Source organism: Eutrigla gurnardus (assembly GCF_963514095.1).
Source record: "Eutrigla gurnardus genome assembly, chromosome: 18".
NCBI classification, from domain to species: Eukaryota; Metazoa; Chordata; class Actinopteri; order Perciformes; family Triglidae; genus Eutrigla; species Eutrigla gurnardus.
This window is the reverse complement of record NC_139929.1, coordinates 2,994,234-3,016,470: the sequence shown is the minus strand read 5'-3', so window position 1 is coordinate 3,016,470 and position 22,237 is coordinate 2,994,234. Positions and strand designations below refer to the sequence as shown.

Here is a 22,237-nt window from a genome sequence, read left to right as displayed (position 1 = left end):
TTTGAACCTCTTAGTGAAATTGACAAATACAATTAAGCAACGGGGATGATTAGTGTTGAGACGTTGTGGTTGGTAGCGGAGCAACAACTGCTGCACTCTGGGTCGGTTTGATATGTCGGAGTCGTGGCGGTGCAAGGGGCCGGAGTCGGGCATGGAAGTGTGTTCCTGTGTGTTTCTGTGTGTGTGTGTGTGTGTGTGTGTGTTTTTGTGTGTTTCTGGTCATTTGTGTGTGTGTCTGTGTGTTTCTGAGTGTGTGTTTATGCTTGTTTCTGTGTGTTTCTATGTGTGTTTCTGTGTTTCTGTGTGTGTCTGTGTGTTTCTGGTCATTTCTGTGTGTTTCTGTGTTTGTGTGTGTGTGTGTCTGTGTGTTTCTGTGTGTTTCTGTGTGTGTTTCTGTGTGTGTTTGTGTGTTTCTGTGTGTTTCTGTGTGTGTTTCTGTGTGTGTTTATGCTTGTTTCTGTGTGTTTCTGTGTGTTTCTGTATGTGTTAATGAAGTCACATTGCTGTTAATGTTGTTTGACTTGTGTGCTGCTTAGGATTAGTTTTATATTTTATATTTATATTAATTGATTTATTCATTTCTGTGTTTATTTAGATTCATATATTTATTTATAAATATTTTATATATTTATTTGTGTTATATATATTTAAAAAAATATTTTTTATATATTTATTTATAAATATTTTGCCATATTTATTTATACATTTTTATATATATATTTTTACATGTTTATTTCTGTTATTATTTACATTTTTTCACCATTGGCGGCAACATAAAATTGTGTTTTTACTCCCTTTGCACCAACCTGTCCCCTCTCTACACTTATGCACTGGAATGTCATTTAATACCATATTGTGTGTGTGTGTGTGTGTGTGTGTGTGTGTGTGTGTGTGTGTGTGTGTGTGTGTGTGTGTGTGTGTGTGTGTGTGTGTGTGTGTGTGTGTGTGTGTGTGTGTGTGTGTGTTTCTCCATCAGGTTGTACAAGCTGTGCCAGCCTCCACCCCCGGACGGTGACCCATAATGCACTGCATCCAGAAAAGCATCTCCCCTCCGCCCCATGAAGGATCAGTCTAACAAAACACAGTTATTGGGTCCAAATGTTTTTATGTCCAACAGTAGCTGCCTAAAGTGTAAATAGACTTTAAATAGTATTTTTAATACTTTGTATTTTGCTTTATTGTACTTTATACATATTTTTTTTAATGCATCTGACAAGACGATGAGTGAGAAAACAAAAAGATTTATCCCCTGAGAATGAAAATGACCTTATAGCCCAGTGACATGGGATCACTATCTGCATATTATGGGCTGGAAACATGCCTGTTGTTTAATTTGCATATGAAATAAGCGAGACAATATTGACTGAAAGGATATGTGGCCTTGATGAGATACGCCTGTGCTCTTTAATGGATTATCTCCGTATCAGATGAATGTTTGTTACAGTTGTATCTGCTTGTAAATATACACATGTAGTGTGAATGTGCCAAAAGGAGTCTACGACTGTTTATCAGTATTAACACATGGTAGGTTTGTGTGGAAGTAGAGCTATGAGATATATTCAGTTATTTTATATTGACAGTACTCAGGATTTAAGTCTCTCTCTCTCTGTCTGTTACTTATTATTGGATGTATCAATGTAGATGGATGTCTAGCTCACTACTATGCAAAACAAAACAAAGTGGTAATAAAGTGCATCAATATGCTCCGGAAGTACTTTGTTACATCCATACAACTATCTTTTTTATGTTTGCTGCAGATTTTCTTCACACACAGAATGTAAAACTATATTAAAACAATGGTTGGAGACTTTAAAGTGGATTAAATTAACTATGCATGTAAAAACAACAAAAAAACTTGTTGAACTTTCAGCTTTGCTTCCATCAGACAAGGAACCGCAACATCTGCGTTTATCTCTTTGCGCGTAACGTTGCGCATTTTTATTCCAGTAGCTAATAAGTCGCATCCACGCGCGGTGCACGCGCACACACACTCACGCACACATGGCTGGAAGCGTCACGAGCCCGGCGGGGGGGAAGTGGGAGTGGCGGCGGCGCCGTTAACACCGCTGGCAGCCAGTGAGCGGAAGATTTGTAACCGCTGTCACGGAGCTGCGGTGCCATTGGTTTCCACGGGGAGGAGGAGGGGGGAGGAGGGGGGAGGAGGGGGGTGATATCCAGAGAGAGTCAGCGAGGCGACGAACCGGGGACGGTCCCGGGCTGAGTCTCCCTCCACGATGAGCCGGGCATCAGAGCCGCCTCGCTCCCGCACTTTGACGCAAACCGCCTGAACTTAACGCGCCACCACAATTTGTGTGTGTGTGTGTGTGTGTGTGTGTGAGAGAGAGAGAGAGAGAGAGAGAGTGTGTGTGTGTGAGGAGTCGCCGAGCCGCCTCTTTTCCTTTTTTTTTTTTTTTTTTTTGAAGGACGGCTGACACCGGCTCACCTCATGATTTCATCCCACTAAAAGCTCTCGGGCGGCGGCGCGCAGCAGCTCCTCCATGGCGTCCCCGCAGCAGTCGCGGATCCAGTCCTACCTGGAGAGGAATAAAATCGGACCCTTGTTCGAGGTGAGTGCGCGAAGTTGCCGTTTATAGAAACGCCATTGATTATTGCATTGATCCGCTGCGACGTGAGCCGGCGGCGGGCTGCATGGAAGTGGATCACCTTCCTCTTCCAGACGTTTTAAAAAAGACGTTTCTATTCGGCTGCACTTTGGTGTCCGCGTGAACGCGCGTCTCCGTGAGGACGTTGCTGCAACCTGCCGCTGCAACCTGCCGCTGCCCGACTCGACGTTGTCACAGTTGGATGAAGTTAGGATCTCGCTCGGAGAGGCCGGTTGTAATTCATACCAACTCCCTGTCCTCCCTCTCAGGGGGGGAGCTGGGAGGGGAGGAGGGGGGAGTATGCGCTCACGCCGGGGTGTTTCCCCCCCCAGTGTGGCATCCAAGCAACCCGAGCATGACTTCATCCTTTTGTTTGCTGTCGGATTTTGTGGCTGAAAGGTGTGTGAGGGAGCAGAGATGGAAAAACAAACACCCCCCCTCTATCTGACTCCGGCTTCTGCAGCAGATCTGATCTAGTGAGACTGAAGGGAAACTAGTCATTACGGTAATTTCGCAAACTGCTGACGTTTCACTTCTGTGGACTGGACATGTAGTAGTAGACACGCACACACACACACACACACACACACACACACACGCACACACACACACACACACACACACACACACACACACACACACACACACACACACACACACACACACACACACACACGGGCTGCATGTTAAACAGATACAGTAGTGAGGCTTCTTTCAGCACCATGGACAGAGACTAAAACACTAACGTTTCCCAGCAGATTTCCCCCACTCTTTTTTTATTAATATATCTCTATATATGTGTTTTATTTGACTTTAATCAATGCCTATAATTTAGCCTGCATCCACATTTAAGAGGACATAACGTTTGCCGGTTCATTTCCTGTCATACAGATGATATTATGATGGTCCACAACCACCACAGCGATGAAGTCCAGGAGATCTTGTTGAGAGCCGACAGCAGCTGAGACTGTTTGTTTTTCCCTCTCCTCTTCTTCTTCTTCTTCTTCTTCTTCTTCTTCTTCTTCTTCTTCTTCTTCTTCTTCTTCTTCTTCTTCTTCTTTGGCTTTCTGATGAAATAGTGTCACCTTTATGTCATGGTTTTAGGCCGATCGGTGCAAAGTGTTTTTACGTGAGTAAAGGTTGATTTAAAAACATGTTTTGTTCCAAAGTTCAATGATCTTATAGAGCAGTTTTATTTACACTTACAAGGACGCGGACACATCCTGAGTATTTCGACTGTGAATGGTGCATTGTGAGATTGCATTGTGCCGTGTAGACGTTCAGGGGCAACAGACGGTGTTTTTGAGGTAGAAGAATATATATATATATATATATATATATATATATATATATATATATATATATAAACTCTCCGGGGTGAGCTGCTCTCTTCATGAGAAAATGATGAAGCTTCTACCTCGGCGTTGCGCTTGAAAAAGCCTCGGCCGTTTCATTGTCGTCCCAAAGAAAACTCATCCGTGTGCATCCAATCGTGAAGAAATAACCTTTTTTTTTTATGAGAAGAATCCAGGAAGAGATGCTGGAATCCTCCCGGTAATCGTCTTTTTGATCGGATGTAGAGAGTCGGCGCTGCAGATGAAATAATACAGCTGTTCTTCTACAAAACAGAAAGCTGGCTGAAAGTTTGATAGCAAGATAATACAAGAACACGATGTTGAAAATAAGTATTGAAACTCGGCAGCAGTGTGACTTCAATGGTTTAAATGTATGATTTATGAGGAACGTGCAAGATATGGGATGCTTGTGGACGCATTCCTCCTCCCTGAGCTTTCTAATCAGCAGCCTGGTCTTCTTCCACACCTCCATGTGATCGTTCCTCTTCGTCCCTCCCTGACACTCATCTTCCTCACACCAACACATCTGCAGCGTTAAACGGTCTGTGTAGCAACAAGCAGCGGTTCATTTACTCCACTCTGACGACACGCAGCTTATGATTTGCCATCAAATTGCCTCCCCCCCTCCTCCCCCTTCCTCCCCCCTCCTCGCTAATGAAATGGTTGCTTTGCAGAGATAGCAAGCTGAGTCAACATCCACCAAATATCCCCCCCCCCCAAAAAAGTAAAGCACCCTTTCATGATAATTGAAGTAATTGCACTCCAGATTATTGTCAGCCACTTGGCCGTTTTGATAAATTGACATTCTTCTCAAACACCTACTCTCTTTCCAATCACTTAAGCGTTGCATCGGGACCTTTATTTCTTTATTTACGTCTTTGTGTCGCATGAAGACCTGGATGAAGACAGTAAAACCTATTTAATATAGTAATAGGAGCGACCGTTGTTCCGTCACCAGACTCAACGCTCACATGTTGAACAGTTAGTGGCTTCAGTGGTTTTGAATAAAGAGCCGGTAATATCCAGTCTTGACACCAGCTGGTCTGATGAGGATTTAGCCTCACGGGGGGGACCGGCCTAATAATAAGACCAGGACTTCCTCTGCACCCGTCCTCGTTAGCTGGAGGTCGGACTCGAGAGACGATGCTGATCTCTGTAAACAGATACAGATGTATGGATGAGTTCTGAGATTACATTCCCATCTCCTCGTAGACCGGTCCATACGACTCTGACTACGACCTGGAGACCCAGAACGCTATAGGATCTCGTCCAGATGCAGATTCTATAAATACGTTCACAGAGTATTTATCATGAAGTGAGCGTTGGCTGTGATTTACTTGCTGATGTTAATGAAGCGCTGACGAGTGACTAATCTGATTTATTAATTGGGAGAGACGTTCATGAAAAAATGAATATTTCATTAATCCATCCTTAATTACTATAATTCTTCTATTTCATGTATTCATATTTGTATTCATCGTTGAGTGTTCCAGCATCACATAGAAGGAATCCCGTCAGCACGGTGACGATTACAGATTCTTAAACCAATAAAGAATCAGCTGGACTTTAGGTGTAAAGCAGATTCTCTCGGCATCGTTACTTTTATTAAAGTTAAATGACTTCCATCTCTGTGGATTTCTGGATTTCTGTCTTCCATCAATGTGGAAAAAGGTCCGGCCTGCTCAGCTGTGTGGTGGTTCTAATCCGCTGTACACACACACACACACACACAGTCCAACCTATTGATCAACTCCCTTATTGGACCTTGTGTGTTTTGTTTTAATATGAATTCTACTGACGAACATTCACTATAAATCCTACACAGCTGGAGAAAACATACATATTATATGTTATTCCCGACCTTTGAGGCCCTTTAATGGAAACGCAGGTTCAGTTATACAACAGGAAGGGTCACATGGTTACGCGTACATTAACACACACCTGGAAACATCTGTCACCAGCATGCCTCCCACACATCCGTAATAAACCCACCATCTATCTGTGGGCCGCTTTGTTATTTAATGTCATGTTTATTATTTCACCTCATATCCAGAGTTAGGGATCGTTTGATATTCATATAATATCATTAATGCTGGAGAACTCAGTGATGAAGCCTTTTATCATGACTAAGCACAAGTCCATTGATCAAAATGTGATCTGTACTCCATCATGCTGCGTTCTGTGTGCCGGTGGGTTTTTATTTCTCATGTTTACATCCAAACACAGACGCTCTCTCTAATTTTAACCCCGAACTCCATCAAAAAGGTTGTGACGGCGCGCTGAAATTCACCACAATCAATTTAGAGGAAAACGATCGGCAATTTCCACACGGTGCTCGACGGCGGATGTGGAAATTTTGAAATGAGGCCTTTCACTTTCAGTGTCTGGAGGGGGGGGGGGTGAGGGGGGCATATTTAGAAATCAACACCATCAATATTCAGAGGAGGAGAAATCATTTGTCTATCAGACAAAACACGGTCTCAGAGCCGCCGGTGGTCTTCTTCAAGGTTGATGGCGTGATATGGAAGACGTGGTCTGGTGGACAGGTTGCCCCCCCCCCTCCGTCCTCGTAATCACTATAAGACAGGCGGCCTCAGGCCGGGGGGGGAGGAGGAGGGGGGTGAAGAGTGAAGGCGAAGGATATCTAGGAGATCAGGAAGTGACACGATGAGTGAAGTTCAATATGAGGAAGATTTAGAGCGTGCAGCGTTAAGCTGGGGGGGGGGGGGGGGGGGGGGTCTGAAGGCTGTGTGTAATTGAAAGTCAGCTGATCAGCCTGACAGTGAGTTTGACTAATGTAAATGTGTGTTTAAGCCCCGCCCCCTCCCTGTAAACCAGCGTCACTCAGAATGAACTTCATACTGAATGTTAATTATTTCTCTTATTGGGTGTTTTTCACTAATAAAACATCTGTTAATGACGCAGCTCTTTAAAATACACTGAGCTGGGAGTTAATTATTTTCATGACTTGATTATTTAGAAGAAGTGAGACACTAGAAGTGTATTTATCGAGGTTAGACCCGTCAGTGTGACGATGACGGGGTGGGATATGCCGTAGAGAACCACGCTGTTGGTGGTGGAGAACAGCCTGCAGGGAAAATGATGGAAAGTCTTGGTGGAATGTGCCGGAACATCCTGAAGGTCGTGGCGGTGATGACGACGATGGGGAGGCAGTGATATTTAAAGATCGCGGGTCAGATATGTCGGGAAGAAGTGAGGAGGAACGATCGGAGCGAGAAGAAAGAAAGTAGCAGAAATGTAAAAAAAAGATCTCCCGTCTTTAATAATGCATTTACAAAGTGTTCTTGTTCAGACCAACAATAGACATATATTATACACATGATATAAGAAGGGGTCGTTGTCATGGTGACGCCAAGGTTTGGAAGCCTTTTTGTTTTTTCAATACTTTGTAGATGACCAAAAAGGTTATAATGAACTGTCTAAGACCGAAGTAGCAAACTGTCAATCAGCAGGTAAGCCCCGCCCCCTAAAGCGTCCCCTGCTTTCTGGTCTGGTGGACTCTAAATGGACCATCATGTACTAAATGAACATCATGCTGGATTGAAGAAGACTTGAAACTAGAGATTGAGACCATAAACTCATGTTTACAATGTTTACTGAGATAATACATCAAGAGAGAAGTAGGACCATTTTCTCATAGACTTCTATACAACCAGAGAGGAGTCGCCCCCTGGTGGCCAGCGGAGAGAAGTAGGACCATTTTCTCATAGACTTCTATACAACCAGAGAGGAGTCGCCCCCTGGTGGCCAGCAGAGAGAAGTAGGGCCATTTTCTCATAGACTTCTATACAACCAGAGAGGAGTCGCCCCCTGGTGGCCAGCAGAGAGAAGTAGGACCATTTTCTCATATACTTCTATACAACCAGAGAGGAGTCGCCCCCTGGTGGCCAGCAGAGAGAAGTAGGACCATTTTCTCATAGACTTCTATACAACCAGAGAGGAGTCGCCCCCTGGTGGCCAGCAGAGAGAAGTAGGACCATTTTCTCATAGACTTCTATACAACCAGAGAGGAGTCGCCCCCTGGTGGCCAGCAGAGAGAAGTAGGACCATTTTCTCATAGACTTCTATACAACCAGAGAGGAGTCGCCCCCTGGTGGCCAGCAGAGAGAAGTAGGACCATTTTCTCATAGACTTCTATACAACCAGAGAGGAGTCGCCCCCTGGTGGCCAGCAGAGAGAAGTAGGACCATTTTCTCATAGACTTCTATACAACCAGAGAGGAGTCGCCCCCTGGTGGCCAGCAGAGAGAAGTAGGACCATTTTCTCATAGACTTCTATACAACCAGAGAGGAGTCGCCCCCTGGTGGCCAGCAGAGAGAAGTAGGACCATTTTCTCATAGACTTCTATACAACCAGAGAGGAGTCGCCCCCTGCTGGCCTTTTGAAAGAATGCAAGTTAAACAACCAACAACTTTTAAGACTGTTCAGCCTTTTCCGTGATCATCAGATTTCTGTCAGCTGATTGGTTGATTAATTGACTAATAATGCACCGACCCCTTGTTAGTCATCATCTTAAAACACGTAGAGAAATTAAACCAGCTTTATTTCTGCTGCAGCAGAGCGTGGAAGTAGTGAAGTAGTGAAGTAGTGCTGGGGTGGGGAGTTCTGTTTCTTGCGTATCAGCAGGGCAGATAAAAGCATCTCTTCTGAGTGGGATCTGGTCCTGCCGGTCCGGTCAGGTGACATCGCCTCTCTCACAGTCTCCTCTTCCGCATGATCTCTCCTGCTCTTGTCTGCTTGCTTATTCAAGGTCTGGATCTCTTCCAGTGGCATCTCTCTCCCTCTGTCTCCCCGTCTCTCTACTCATATCATTCTCTTTTAATCCGCCCCAATAATCAGCCCTCAGAACCAACACAGACGTGCCCTTAAATGCCCCGATTCCCACATTTCATTGACAAACAGCAGCTGGATCAGCGGTACCGTGTGGCCTCTAGGTTTTTAACACAAGGACGATTCAGAATATCCTGCAGGTAACATTTTTTAGTTTAACATGAATATTGTAAATGTGTGATAATGTAAAATTCCTCACACAGATAGCATACAGCGGCAGAGACAGCTCATTAGTAACGTAATGAATATATATTTAATGGCGGTGGATCATTTTCGGGAGTTTTGCCACAGCTGGAGTGGAACTTTTGCAGCTTTGACGAGAAAGAAGAAGCAGAATCCGAGGCTGTGTGTTACGTTGCAGAGCTTACGTTGCTGCCGTCGATATCCCGTCAGGAGGAATCTCTCTTTTTGTTGTTAGCTCAGGTCCACGGCTACAGATCCACAGAGATCTTATCAGGTTTGCCCTTCACTCTACCATCCATGTGTGACCTTCCAAACTTTCCCCCCGTCAACGGCTTTAAGTTGCAGGGAGCATCAATGAGAGCATTGTCATTGTCCCCAGAGGGAGTCCTTGGGAGCTTTTCCAAGGACGCGGGTGTCTCCTGGCTGGCTGACAGCCTGTCAATTACCACCGAATCAAACCGCCCTGGGGGGGGCAGATAGATATGTTGCCCCTGATGACAGATATGGATGCAAACGTCTCCGTTGCCACCTGTTGGCCAGCGTGATACGCCTCTCTTTATCTCCCTCACACACAAACACACGTGAATGTTTTTTTTTTGCTGATGGAGTCACTTTAAGCCGAATCGCATTAAAGCGTTGACCCAAATTTGAGTCTACGTCTTTGTGTGTTTCCCGTCCAAGAAAAGAAAAAAAAGGTTATCAAACCGTGTTATTTAAAGCACCTCATTACCATAGAGAGTGCAGGTGTCAGATACGCTTCCCTTGTTCTGCACATGTGTGACGTATATAATGCATATCTGCTGCATTACTAACACATAAGTGTGTTTTCCCCGTGAAGTTATCGGAGGGACACGCAGGTGCATTAAAGCCCATTCAGCACAAACGCATCACGCTCATGCAAAACACTCCAGGATGTGCAATCAATATATGTCGGCACGCGAGTGTTTTATAGAGCCGACGTGTGCAGAGTGCAAACATCTGTGTGTTTCCACCATCAGCAGGATCTCTGCAGCCGTGCGTTAAAAAGAAAAGAGCTGCACATCCTTTGGCTTTGAAAACGATTAAGAGTGAGGAAAAGCCCGCCGGTATTTAACCAAGTCCTGCTAGTTTGGCTTCCTGTATAATCCACTAAATTACAACCTTCATTTATAGACCTCCTGGTGGTGGGTTAGTTAAATTACCCACAGGAGCTGCTGAGCAGTAATTACAACTTTTAGCGGTTTGTAATTGTTGGACGCAGGCGACGGGAATCCATCTGCATCAGTTGTGAGGAGACTCTGCTTTGTTCTTTCTGAGGCGCTTCACTGTAATCCGAGGTTCGAACGTTGAACAGTGTAAAACAAACTAATCAGTGATTGTAAAAAAAAAAAAAAAATATTATCATCATTACCAAACATTCAAAGCATCCAGCTAAAAAAACAGTTTACGGTCAAATGTGTATTTTTTCCTTCATATTAACTGAAAGATTGCATGAATCTACTTAAAAGTGGATCAAAAACTGTCTGAATTGATCATAGAGATGATTCGGATGAGAGTTCCTTTGGTTCCCAAGTGAGGAGCTCTTTTAGGTCCCTATAAAGGAGACCCTAACCTTACATAGACCTGGTCAATCTCAGCGTACTCTCTCCGATACAGGAACGTCCCCTGATTACCTGATTGGCTTTCTGAGCACACACACAGTCCAGCCGAGGCCAAAAACACACACATCCTGCTTCCCTGCTGCCTTAAACACACACACACACAAGGGCAAACACACACCAGCACACATACCATCCTCTGCTTCTGTGCATAAACACATATAGAGGAACACACACACAGTACACACACTTATCCATGCATTACCGCCAATTCACTGCAGTCTGCTAATGCCTTTCTTTGCCTCTCTGCAGTCCTGAATCAGCCGGTCGGTTTACAGCGCTCAGTTCATTTTCATCCCTTATATATCACTGCACAGACACACACACACACACACACACACACACACACACACACACACAGACGTATGCTCATTTCACTCAGAGGGAAAGATGATGGAATATAACGGATCAGATGGATGTATTCCTCACGATCGGCTCACATTTGATGCTGAATTCCAATCGTGATGTTTGACGGATTTTAAATTAGCGTGCAGAGTGAGATGTGGCCTCCGCCCTCGCCACCCGTTACCGTGACTCCCCGTGTGCTCGCCTTACTTTTTTCTCAAAGTCCAATATACTGAGCCTGTGTTGCACACGTGAACCAGAATGTCCAGTTTTTAATGTTTACCGTTTATTAGGGGTAGGTAAAAATATCGATACGGCAATATATCGCAATACTTTGCCGCCCAATACAATATCGATTTTTACAAGATCGATTTCATGTTTAGACGGGTTGTGAATGCAGTACTTTATCCTTTTTCATTTTATTTTCAATATTTATTCCAGTGAATTTCATGGGAATTAATAAAATAGAGAGGCTGTTTTGAATGAAATAGTTTTGACTCAATTTGTCCTCTGATCAATATCATCTGATGTACATATACTTGTGTTTTCATCTTTATTTATATTGCAGTATCGCGATACGTACCGTATCGTGACCAAAGTATCGTGATACGTATTGTATCGTGACCAAAGTATCGTGATACGTATCGTATCGTGACCAAAGTATCGTGATACGTATGGTATCATGACTAAAGTATCATGATACGTATCGTATCGTGACCAAAGTATCGTGATACATATCGTATCGTGACCAAAGTATCATGATACGTATCGTATCGTGACTAAAGTATCGTGATACGTATCGTATCGTGACCAAAGTATCGTGATATGTATGGTATCATGACCAAAGTATTGTGATACGTATCGTATCGTGACCAAAGTATCGTGATATGTATGGTATCATGACCAAAGTATTGTGATACGTATCGTATCGTGACCAAAGTATCGTGATACGTATCGTATCGTGACCAAAGTATCGTGATATGTATCGTATCGTGACCAAAGTATCGTGATACATATCGTACCGTGACCAAAGTATCGTGATACGTATCGTATCGTGACCAAAGTATCGTGATACATATCGTGAGGTTCTTGCCAATACTCACCCCTACCGTTTATAATAGTTATTCACATCTGCCCGTTATCAATATGTCGGATGCTGTTTATTAGATTTCTTTTAAGAATGCACGGACGGAGCCGAGGCTGTTTGTTTTTCTTGTTTTTCTTGTTTTTCTGTTTTTCTTGTTTTTCTGTTTTTCTGTTTTTCCTCGTGTCTCTGCGTGATTGATCTGATTCTGACGAGCTCGCTGACCGTCTTGTTACTAATTGCTACAGAAGGGAAACGCTCCGATCTTTGGGGGACTCGCTGTTGTGCTTGAATTTGTGTTGTTTTTTAAGGATATCGACACATGGTGGAGCAAACTCCTGGAGTCGTAGAGTAGATAAGAGGCTTATCCCTCCCCTGATAGTGAAGTCGACTGCAAAACCAGACTTGTGAAACGTGTTCTTCTACTTCTTCTTCTCCACTTCAGCACAGTGGATTACTCTTACTTTTTATTTTTCTGTGGTTCCACTTTCATCTAACCACTCTGTGCTTTACTCTGCTCCTGTAGGAGTTGATGACCAAATTGATAACTGAGACTCCCGACCATCCAATCCCTTTTCTCATTGATCACCTGCAGACCAAGCAAGACAGCCCCAGCAAGCTGCACAGAGCTCTGTCTGGCTCCGCAGCCCTCTGGGCTCAGAGCTCCCCAGGTCAGTCAACCACGACCCCCGACCCCTCCACAATACACACTGTATATGACCAATATACTGCAGGGGCACTCTAAGCAGAAATCTCCCCCCGACAGAAAGCAAAAACCCTCGAAGGGAGAACAGCAACTATGAGAAGCCGTGGCAAATTCACCCGAAGAAGCCGAAGAAGTCCAAGAGCGACCTCGCCGTCTCCAGCATCTCTCCTCCTTCCCCAGAATCCAAGTCCTGTGAGTTTCTGCTTTTTTCTGTTTGTAATCACGTCGATTGTACGCATTAAAACGTACATACTTGATACTGTACCTGTCGTATCGCTTGTAGCGCAATTACACACTCCGTTGGCTTTAATCTCCATTTTTAATTTGATATAATTATATCTAATTAAAGTCAGTCACAGTGTCCCGCTCCCAGCCTCCAGACGAGTTCATTAGAAAGTTTTTTACACACTCTCAAGATGAATTCACACAAAGTTCTGAGCATTAATGCAAATGAGAAGATATTTCTGGCAGTAACTTTTTTTCCCGTCATAAATTAGCGCGGCTATAATGTTGGAATGAAGTATGACACTCACGACACAAGAGGCGAGGTCAGACGACGTGGACGACTTCAATAATTAACGTCGTGCTCCGTCACTGCCAGACCGGCTCTATTTTAGTGCTGCGGTCGGAGCGTCTCTCACCGAGACAGGAAACGGGCGTCTGGGCGAGCGAAGTGAGCGAGACAGAGAGAGAGAGAGAGGAAGGATGGGAGAATAATCCTCACATTGAGGTGTACTTAAGTTGTGAGCGTTCGGAGCGTTAGAAGCCTTCAAAGCAACATTTGAAGTGAAGTCGCATCAAAAATACATGCGGAGGTGTTTCACATCTCATGAAATCTTAAATAAAAAAAAAAAATCATCATTATTGTAAAGTGTAGCGAAAGCACAACATCCATCATGAACACATACAGAGTCTCCAGTAATGCTGGAGCTCGCTCTCTCTCTCTCTCTCTCTCTCTCTGCCTGCTGTTTTAATGGTAAGCCTGAGTGGGAATTGCATCCTTTCACCCTTTAATCCAGGCTGTTAAGATACAGCAGAGCAACCACACACACAGCGGGCAGGAGATTCTTCTCCGGGTTCTTGCTCCTCCGAGCAGCTTAGTCCGAGTAAAGGAGGCTGGAGGAGGAGCTGTCGTGTTTGAGTTTCATTCTAGGGAACTGTTTTCTTCCAATCCTCACATCGTTCATGTCCATTTAGTCTGGCAGCGCCTCCTCACTGGTTCTTCATGTCGGGAATAAGACTGTTAGATATGGATGAACTACAAGTAATCCCCTCCCCCCCCCCTCCCCCCCTACAATAGAGAAAATCTCCCTTTTTATATAAATAATGTGTGAATCCAAACAGGTTATGAATTAACCATCGTATGGATGTTTCTACAGTATTTGGGTCATTTCCTGATTCTGAGTGATTTTAAATGTTAATCAAGTTCAAGTTTATTAGTCATGTGCAAAATAGAGTACAGTGTACCATAAAGTGCAATGAAATGCTGTTTGCCCTCGGCTCTCTCTCAGTCCAAAAAAATAGCTAGAAAGTAAACATTTTCCATACCAGCTGGAATAATAAGATAATAAATAAATAAATATGAGCATATACATCCTGAATACCACTCAGCCAGGACAATTTAAAAGAAATAAAAAAGTACTAAAAGAGACCAGCATAGAACATTAAATTAGGTGCTACCATTCAATCAATAATCAAAGAGACTGATGGACACTTTCCCCAGTGTTTGCCGAGGATCCAATCAGATCGCAGCGTTTGCTTTCTAGCCAACCGGTTGGTCCTGTTTGTGTTCCAGTGCCGAGGTCCGTGGAGTACCCGTCCTGGGACTGGAGGGAGAGCCGGGACTTCGACGAGCTCAACCACATCCTGCAGGAGAGCAAGAAGCTGGGCAAGGCCCTGGAGAGTCTGTCTCGCAGTGAGTCCACATAAAAGAAAGACCAGTCTGAGGAAAACCAGATCCAGCAGCAGCCTAATCATGAGATTCTTCTGTGTGCTTTAATGCGTTCTTTCTTCTCTCCGCAGGCATCGCCATCTCCGATGAGCTGGACCAGGTAGATTGACATCATCATATCAGAAATCACATTCATGACACCTCGGTGAAGTGGGACTCCTGTCACTCATCACTCTGCAGACATCCAAATATAAACGTTTAATAGCAGAGCCGCCGTCGTCTCACGGGAGCGACACCAGCGTGATAAACTATCTCAAAGCTTGTTGTCTGAGCTCCGTGTTTTGCCCCCCCGACCCCCCCTCCAACCCCGGCTGCAGAGGGGTTTGGGTGATGAGGTCTGGATGGAGACGCTGCACATGTTTTGACAGGGATTCTTCTTCTTCTTCTTTTGTTTTTTTGCTCGGTACATGTCCAACGTCCTTGGCTCTCAGCCTGGAGATTTTCTTGCAGGGACGTGGACGGGGAATGAATACTAAACACCTGCTCTGATCACGCTGAGACAATAGCGGTTTAGATTCCCCAAAAAAACACGAGGTTGTCAATGTGTGCTGGCCGGATCTCAGACGATACTACGGCGCTTTTGCATTATATTCAATTACATTTTATATATAGTGTCATATCACAACCACAGGACACTTTATACGCGGAGCAGGACTCATGATTCCCAACATCATGAGCAGCAAAAACAGGTTTTAGGCAGAAATCTGGAGCAGACCTGGTCTATGGTGGCAGGCGTTTATATTATATACAGGGTCGCCCATGAAGTTGGAATAATATGCAAATGTTTTGTCTTTTATAGCGCCAAACAAAAGTTATCCATGAATGAACTCCACCTAATTACAACTAATTAGGAATAAACAGTTAATATTCCACCTTTACAGCCAACAGAGTGTCATCATTGTGTTTCTGTCTTCTCCATTGAATCCTTTAGAACCTGGGGGGCTATAACCCGGCGGTGCGCCCCCGTGTGGTGGGCGAGTGGGTCGGCCGGGCCGAGGAGGACGCCGACCCGCTGGCCTCTGAGATGCTGCAGCCGCCCGTCCCTCGGGTGAAAACCCCGGTGTGCTGGAGCGGAGACGGCAGCCCCGCCGGCAGGTCGGTGCTCGCCGTTAGATTACCAAAAAGTTTTCAAACTTGCAAGAAAGTTCACAGAGCTATTGTCGGCTCTTTAGAAATGAAAAATGAGGAGGTAGAGTTGTGACTGTGGCTGCCGCCGCCTGAGGAATGCCCGTCTGAATGGGTTTGATAATCCCATTTCAAAGGCGTGATTAAACACGCTCGCCATGATACTGCTTCAACCCAATTTTGGAAATTAAAGCTAACCTCATTTCTGTGCGCTCAAGGCCAAAGGAATTCTGTGCTTGTTATTTAAAAAAAAAAAGAAATGACCCCTTTTTGACAATATAATTGCAAACTGTTAAATTGTTTGTCGCCCTCTCAGGAAGCTTTTTATATTTCACCTTTTTATTTCATTTAAAGTCTCAACATCCTGGCACCTCTGGGACTCCTCGGCCAGATGTGTGTGTGTGTGTGTGTGTGTGTGTGACTTACATGTGTGTGTGTGTCACACGGCAAGCTGCTGATGTGACTAATTAGAGGACGAGCCGGATATAAAAACCATAAATCATGCTCGGGCCTGAGCTGACATACACACTGTGTTAATCTCATTAGGGTTCCTGTATGGGTGGATTATAGGGAGAAATCACTTAGTTAGGAGCCTGAGCTGGGAGATAGGGGTGTGTGTGTGTGTGTGTGTGTGTGTGTGTGTGTGTGTATGTGTGGGCTCTGCTCTCCGTGTGTGTGGTCGGTGTCATGTTTACCGTCTCTTATTAACTGACGGAGTTTATTTGCCTCGTCTATAATTGCATTTGCTGGGAACTTCTCCTGATTTCAGGGGTGAATTAATTTAAAAATCAGGTTTGATCAGATGAGATATTAAGAAAATGACCTCCCTGAGGTTGTAGGTGGTACGTTCCAGACCGGCGTCCCCCACCTGCTCTCATATTTGTTCCAACCGTCTGCTTCCTCTCACTCTGCCTGTAGTTCTATCTCTGTGTTGGACAGCTCCACCTGTCACCGCTGACTCTAAGGAGAGCTGACACACTCTGTATATATGAACGTCTGGATGGATAAGTGCCAGGGACACATGGGAAATCAGATGCTGGCATTGGAGGTGTAGTCGAGGAAATGGCTCATTTTGACACAGACTATCCGCTGGAATGAGACTTCTTCATCCCACGTCTGTCAGCGGTATAACCCGTCCTGCTCTCTTCTTCATAATAAACAGGGAAAGAGTCGAAAACCTGCCTTTACTTTCTGGTTGTATTTTGTCGCCGGGTCGTACCACCTGATGTTGATCCCTATTGAAGCCGCCAGAAGATACAGAGCCAAGATTTTCAGAGGAGATATGAACCAATAATATGGTGCAACACATAAAAAGCAGTAACAAGAAAATCTTGTTTTTCTTCTTACTTTCCTGCTTTTTCTATAAACTGTGTTGTGGAGAGAAAATAAAACACCAGACACCGTGCATGACCACATATTATCCAGTCCAATTATCCCAGAAATACCGCTCAGAGAGTATGAATGTCGCCTTATGACCCTTCCATATTATCTGTAAATAGAAGTCATTAAACTGAGATTAGCATCAAATGAATACTCCCTCCGTCTAATCCATGCAATCAATATCTTTACCTGCATCGGAAGGAGATATGATGAAGATATATTTCATTAACTCAATTTGACCTGAGAAATGTGAACGAGAAGCATTTTCTTCTATTGTTTTTTTAATTTAAATAAAAGCCATATGCAGCCACATAGCTCAACAAGAGGATTTTGTCTATATGGGCATTAATGTATGTTAAAAAATAGGGAACTTGTTTGTTCTAGATTTCAACAACACATGAATCAGACTCTTGGAAACATTTCATGATGTAGATCTTTTTTATTTTCTTTCTCCCACGTCCCTTTAAATCTCTCGGTGCTCACCTCGCAGCAATTACCCCGTCTCCTCTCGTCCCGCTGCCGTTTATAGCGAGGTGTTCTGCACCTGCACGGCTCCACGGCAACCATTCAGTGTTATTTTGTTTCCCAGATGCAACAAAGTGGAGGAAACGGCAGTTGCATATTTGCACACCGGGATGGAGAGGATGTCATTACTATAAGAACATAGTTGTTATAAAACGTGTTATTATGATGGTGATTCAAAATAAGACGTCTTGCCTCCTGATTGATGAAGGTTAGAGGCTGTACGTGGGGAATAATCACTCCTCTCTCCTCAGCCTGAAGATGGACTCCAAGAGTAAAGGCCTGAAGGAGCAGCAGCAGCATCACAAGAAGCTCCTGGCGGCCATGTTGTCCCAGGACTCCTTCGACTCGCTGCACAGCCCGGCGCCCTCCGTCGCCCCCGAGGAGGAGATGGAGGACGAGGACGACGCCATGGAGCTGCTGGGTAACGTAGTTCTGTTTAAACACCTGTTTAACGGTTGTGAAGTGAAGTGATATCTGATATTTCTGTCTCTGTGAGTGAATCTACATCACTTTAACCTTTCAGCAGACAAACTAATGAAAGGAAGAAGAAGAACATTCTTTAGCTTGAGGACATCGAGATAAACACATTTAATTGGTGGTTTTTCATGTATTCTTCTGGATAACATCAATTATGTCCTGGAGCTTTTATAGTTCAAAGTATTAATGGTAAATAAGAAGTTTTCATCTTCTTAGATGCACCACATTGTAACTGGAAGAAACATATAGACTTGAGTTGACTACATTTTCTCAGCTGGTCCGACTAAAGGCTGCTGTTATGTGTATTTATCTTTGCCTGCATGGTTACGATCACATCATCTCCAGTTGTTGAAAAGCATTTTTCATAAAAGTGTAAAAGCTCTTTTGGTGTGAAAGTGGTGGAAATGAAACGTAAGTGGAGATTCAACCTGAAATGCATCTATGTGTCGTACTCCAGAGCCCTTTAGTCGCCGCTGTGAGAGGAAACTACACTTCCTGTTTACATAGTTGGTCCAGATGCTGAAAAATCACAAGGTCACGTCTCCTTTTATTTACTGGTGCGTTCAGGTTCCTCCGTGCTTCATCTGAGAGCCTGTCTCCCTGCCTGTGCAGACAGACAGGACCTAGTATGGATGTCTCCCTGCAGTGTAACACACAACCACAGCACTGGTGAGATTAAACACACCAGCAGCTTCTTCTGTTTGAATCGTCGTAACACTTGGAAAAGTCAACTTTTCTACAAATCCGACTGAAGTCCGTCGTTTCTCCCACGCCGGCTAACAAATGTCTGAGACGCGGTCCTTTCTTTGGGGAATAACAACCCGCTCCTTCATTTCACTTTTTTTATTTCCCCAATTACGGAGCCTCAGTGTCTCTGCTGCGGTGACGTACGTCTTCGCTCTGCTGTCACGGCGCCGCCGCCGAGGCAGGCGGGCTTATTAGTGGGATCTTTTTTATCGGGGTCATCCGGGGTCGCGTTGCTTTATCGATGTGAGGCCGACATGTTGCACGGACTACATCTGCTACAGATGATTGTTCTCATTCTTACAGCTTTTTAAAAAAATGAATTCCCTGCTTTACATGCAGAAATGACAGAAAAAAGATGTCTTTAGAAAACTGTTTCTGCTCCACAGAGACAAACTCTACTCTCTATTTACTTCTACAGCATTTCTGGGAATTTATTTTATTGTTATTTGAAAAGACGCAGCGTTTCATCTTAAAGACTAGTTTTTATCTTTTTCTCCTTTAGTGAAAATACATAAACACAGAGCGTTCTTTGCCTTTTTCATCATCCAAACACGTCGTGACCCAGGATGGCAGCATATATTAATAACGGCGATAAATCGAGCCATAAAGCCGGGTGTTGATGGCTGTGATGGCCCTCCTTGATCTGAGCTCTGGGCACTTCCCCCCTCGTGGCGCCCCCCCCCCCCCCTCCGATCCAGGGCAGTAACTCAAAGGGAATCATGTGGCGAGGTCATTTCTGATCTGAAGCCGCCACCGTGTTGACTGTCACTCCACTGCAGAGAAACGGATGATCCTCTGGGACCACGTCTGGGCCCCTTTTTCTTTTTTAAATTTAGAAAGAGGGTCTTGGCACAAACTCTGTGGCTCTGACTGAAACGCGCTGCCAGAGATGACTGATGCTCCTCGGCTGGAATGGCGATGCCGTGATAGTATATTGATCCCTGGAGGAGATATTTATCTTTTTTTTCCTTGCTGCCGTTCCACATGAAGGTCAGCTGCTCAGCAGCAGGCTGGGGGGGGGGGGGGGGGGGGGGGTTCAGTGATGAAAGGTGGAAATCAATGGATCTGGACGATACAGCAAAGGCTCCAATTTACAGTTACTTAGGGACACAGAATACAATTTTTTTGCATTCTTCTCTCTTAATTTGATCAATTAATTGCTAATTGATAACTTACCCAACAGGTTAAATGGTGCATTGGCATTATGTGAAGTTAGTCTCTTCCAAGCAGCAATAAAGTCACTCCACAGAGCCAGAGATTGTTGGAGGGATGTCATTCAAACATTTGCTTAGGGTTCCCTCTAGTGGCCATAACCTGGTATTACAGCTGCTGTGTGTAAAAGCCTTCATGGAAGCAGCCATAGGTCAAAGGTGTTTCTGGAGGTGTTCTGTCTGGTGTGTTGCAGAGAAACATACTGCACATTAACTCCAGATCCAGTTCTGTTTCATCTGTCGGGCTGAGGTTTGTGCTAGTTAGCCGTTAGCCGTTAGCCTCCCTGAGAGGAGAGGCTGTGTTGTATAAAATCCACTGGGAGGCAGGAAAGGAGCACTAGTTTGTCCCGCTGTGTAACAACGAGAATAAAGTTTCTTATAACAGAAGATGCAAAGACACTGAGCAGAAGGGTCCAGCACCTGGATAAGGAGCTTACCATGAAGTGGTTTACAGAGATACTTACCAACGTTGTCCAGTTTGAATACAGTTATAAAAAAGACATGGCTAAGGGTTGATGTGTTGTAGTCAGATTGAAAGCTTTTCAGTTTTATACCAATCTGGATTAAGAAATAAGATGAATTTAGCGTCTGTGGGGGGAAAACACCCAGTTTTGTTTATTTTAATTGAAATGATCAAGTGTGTAAAGTCAAGTAAATAGTTATTTAGATACCTATTTCTTCTTTTTTTAACAGTAAATGTGATATATTTTTACTTATATTCCGACTCTCTAACGTGCCGACCAACTCTGGCGCCGGTCCTGAAACAGGATAGGAGGAGGTGAGAGTAGCGTTACCGTGGCGACAGCGAGTGTTTGCTGAGGGCAGGATGATGTCTGATCTCTGATACCGAATAAATCTGGATGAGTTACAGCGACTGTGTGTGGCTTTTTGGTTTGAGGATGTCATGTCTGGAGTTTGTGGTATGATACGGGTTGGGGTTGTTGTTAGGATTGTTGTTAGGGTTACGTTTAGGGTTGTTGTAAGGGTTGTTGTTGGGGTTTATGTTGGGGTTTGGGTTACTTCCTTTTTAATTCTGGCTGTAGAGACACGGGCTGAAGTCTGGTGTGTTCAGAAGGAGGGTGATTAAAGTCATTCACAACATTTACTTCGACCTGCTAAATGACTGAAAGAGTAAAGCTGTTATTATTAGCTTTATGGCAGATGGGAATGACAAATATTATGAAATTCTTGCCATATATCTGGCGTTCCCCGTCAGAAAGATCTAATACAAATGATGTGTTGAAAAGCAGCAGGGGGAGAAATATTGATATTAAAAGCAACAATACTTAATTGTAAAATGGTTATATTTCATGTTAAGTCCTGCATTAAACTGTACTTTTAAGATATGAATACATCAATATTCGTCTCTATAAGTTTTTACTTATATGAGGAAACATCTGTTATTTCAGTTTGTATTCAGTCTTTTTTTAATAAATCCTGCAGTGACATGTGCCGTGTTGAGAGCTGATTTAGAGCCAGTTAGTGAACATGTTTAACATCATACCTGCTCAGTATCTGCATGTTAGCATGTTAGCATGTGACGTGTCCATGTAAAGCCTCAGAGCCGCTGTAGACTTCTCTTATTATGTAATTTGACATTTTGTTTTTATATTGTGGAGTTTTAAACAACGTGAGCATTGTATTCTATAAGCTCATATGTTCTAAAAGTATCTTAATGATTCTAAACATGGTGACTAGTAAAGCTTTCATGAATCATAACTAAAAAAACAGCCTTTTTAGTCCCTTGTCTTCCTAAATATCCGTTGACGTTGTAAGTAAATTGTAAAACATGGTTCGTGTGCAGCAACGTAACGGTCGTGAATGGACTGATTGCAGATCAGTGTCTCTTTGTCCTCCAGGCTGCAGTCAGGCTGCCAGAGTGAGCAGACAAGGCACACACTTCCTGACGCCAGCACCCCCCACCCCCTCTCTTACCCCCCACCCACCACACAGACACACTCCTAATGCCCCCATTGCCCCCTTTTCATGCAAACATCCCAAAGACACAACAGTTGCCGTGGAGACGATGTGTCATCCTGTTAGCTCCGAGGAGGCGG

The 22,237-nt window shown here is 44.1% G+C and overlaps 2 protein-coding genes across 3 annotated transcripts in view; both read left to right on the top strand.

Moving 5' to 3' along the window:
* prex2 (phosphatidylinositol-3,4,5-trisphosphate-dependent Rac exchange factor 2) overlaps window positions 1–1,737 on the top strand; it is a 71,261-nt gene extending 69,524 nt beyond the window's left edge. The window contains exon 41 of the mRNA XM_084033766.1: window positions 977–1,737. Within this exon, the coding sequence (XP_083889892.1) occupies window positions 977–1,022 (46 nt within the window). The 3' untranslated portion in view covers window positions 1,023–1,737. The remainder of the gene's footprint in view (window positions 1–976) is intronic.
* A 474-nt stretch (window positions 1,738–2,211) lies between these two features.
* Window positions 2,212–22,237, top strand: part of cUnh8orf34 (chromosome Un C8orf34 homolog) — a 43,320-nt gene continuing 23,294 nt past the window's right edge. Inside the window, exons 1-7 of one of the 2 annotated variants that reach the window (XM_084033866.1) lie at window positions 2,212–2,567; window positions 12,654–12,729; window positions 12,825–12,956; window positions 14,560–14,679; window positions 14,787–14,815; window positions 15,647–15,810; window positions 17,997–18,166. In XM_084033866.1, the coding sequence (XP_083889992.1) occupies window positions 2,499–2,567; window positions 12,654–12,729; window positions 12,825–12,956; window positions 14,560–14,679; window positions 14,787–14,815; window positions 15,647–15,810; window positions 17,997–18,166 (760 nt within the window). In that variant the 5' untranslated portion in view covers window positions 2,212–2,498. Of the gene's footprint in view, window positions 2,568–12,584; window positions 12,730–12,824; window positions 12,957–14,559; window positions 14,680–14,786; window positions 14,816–15,646; window positions 15,811–17,996; window positions 18,167–22,237 lie in introns of both variants that reach the window. The other variant, XM_084033865.1, reaches the window with a different exon arrangement.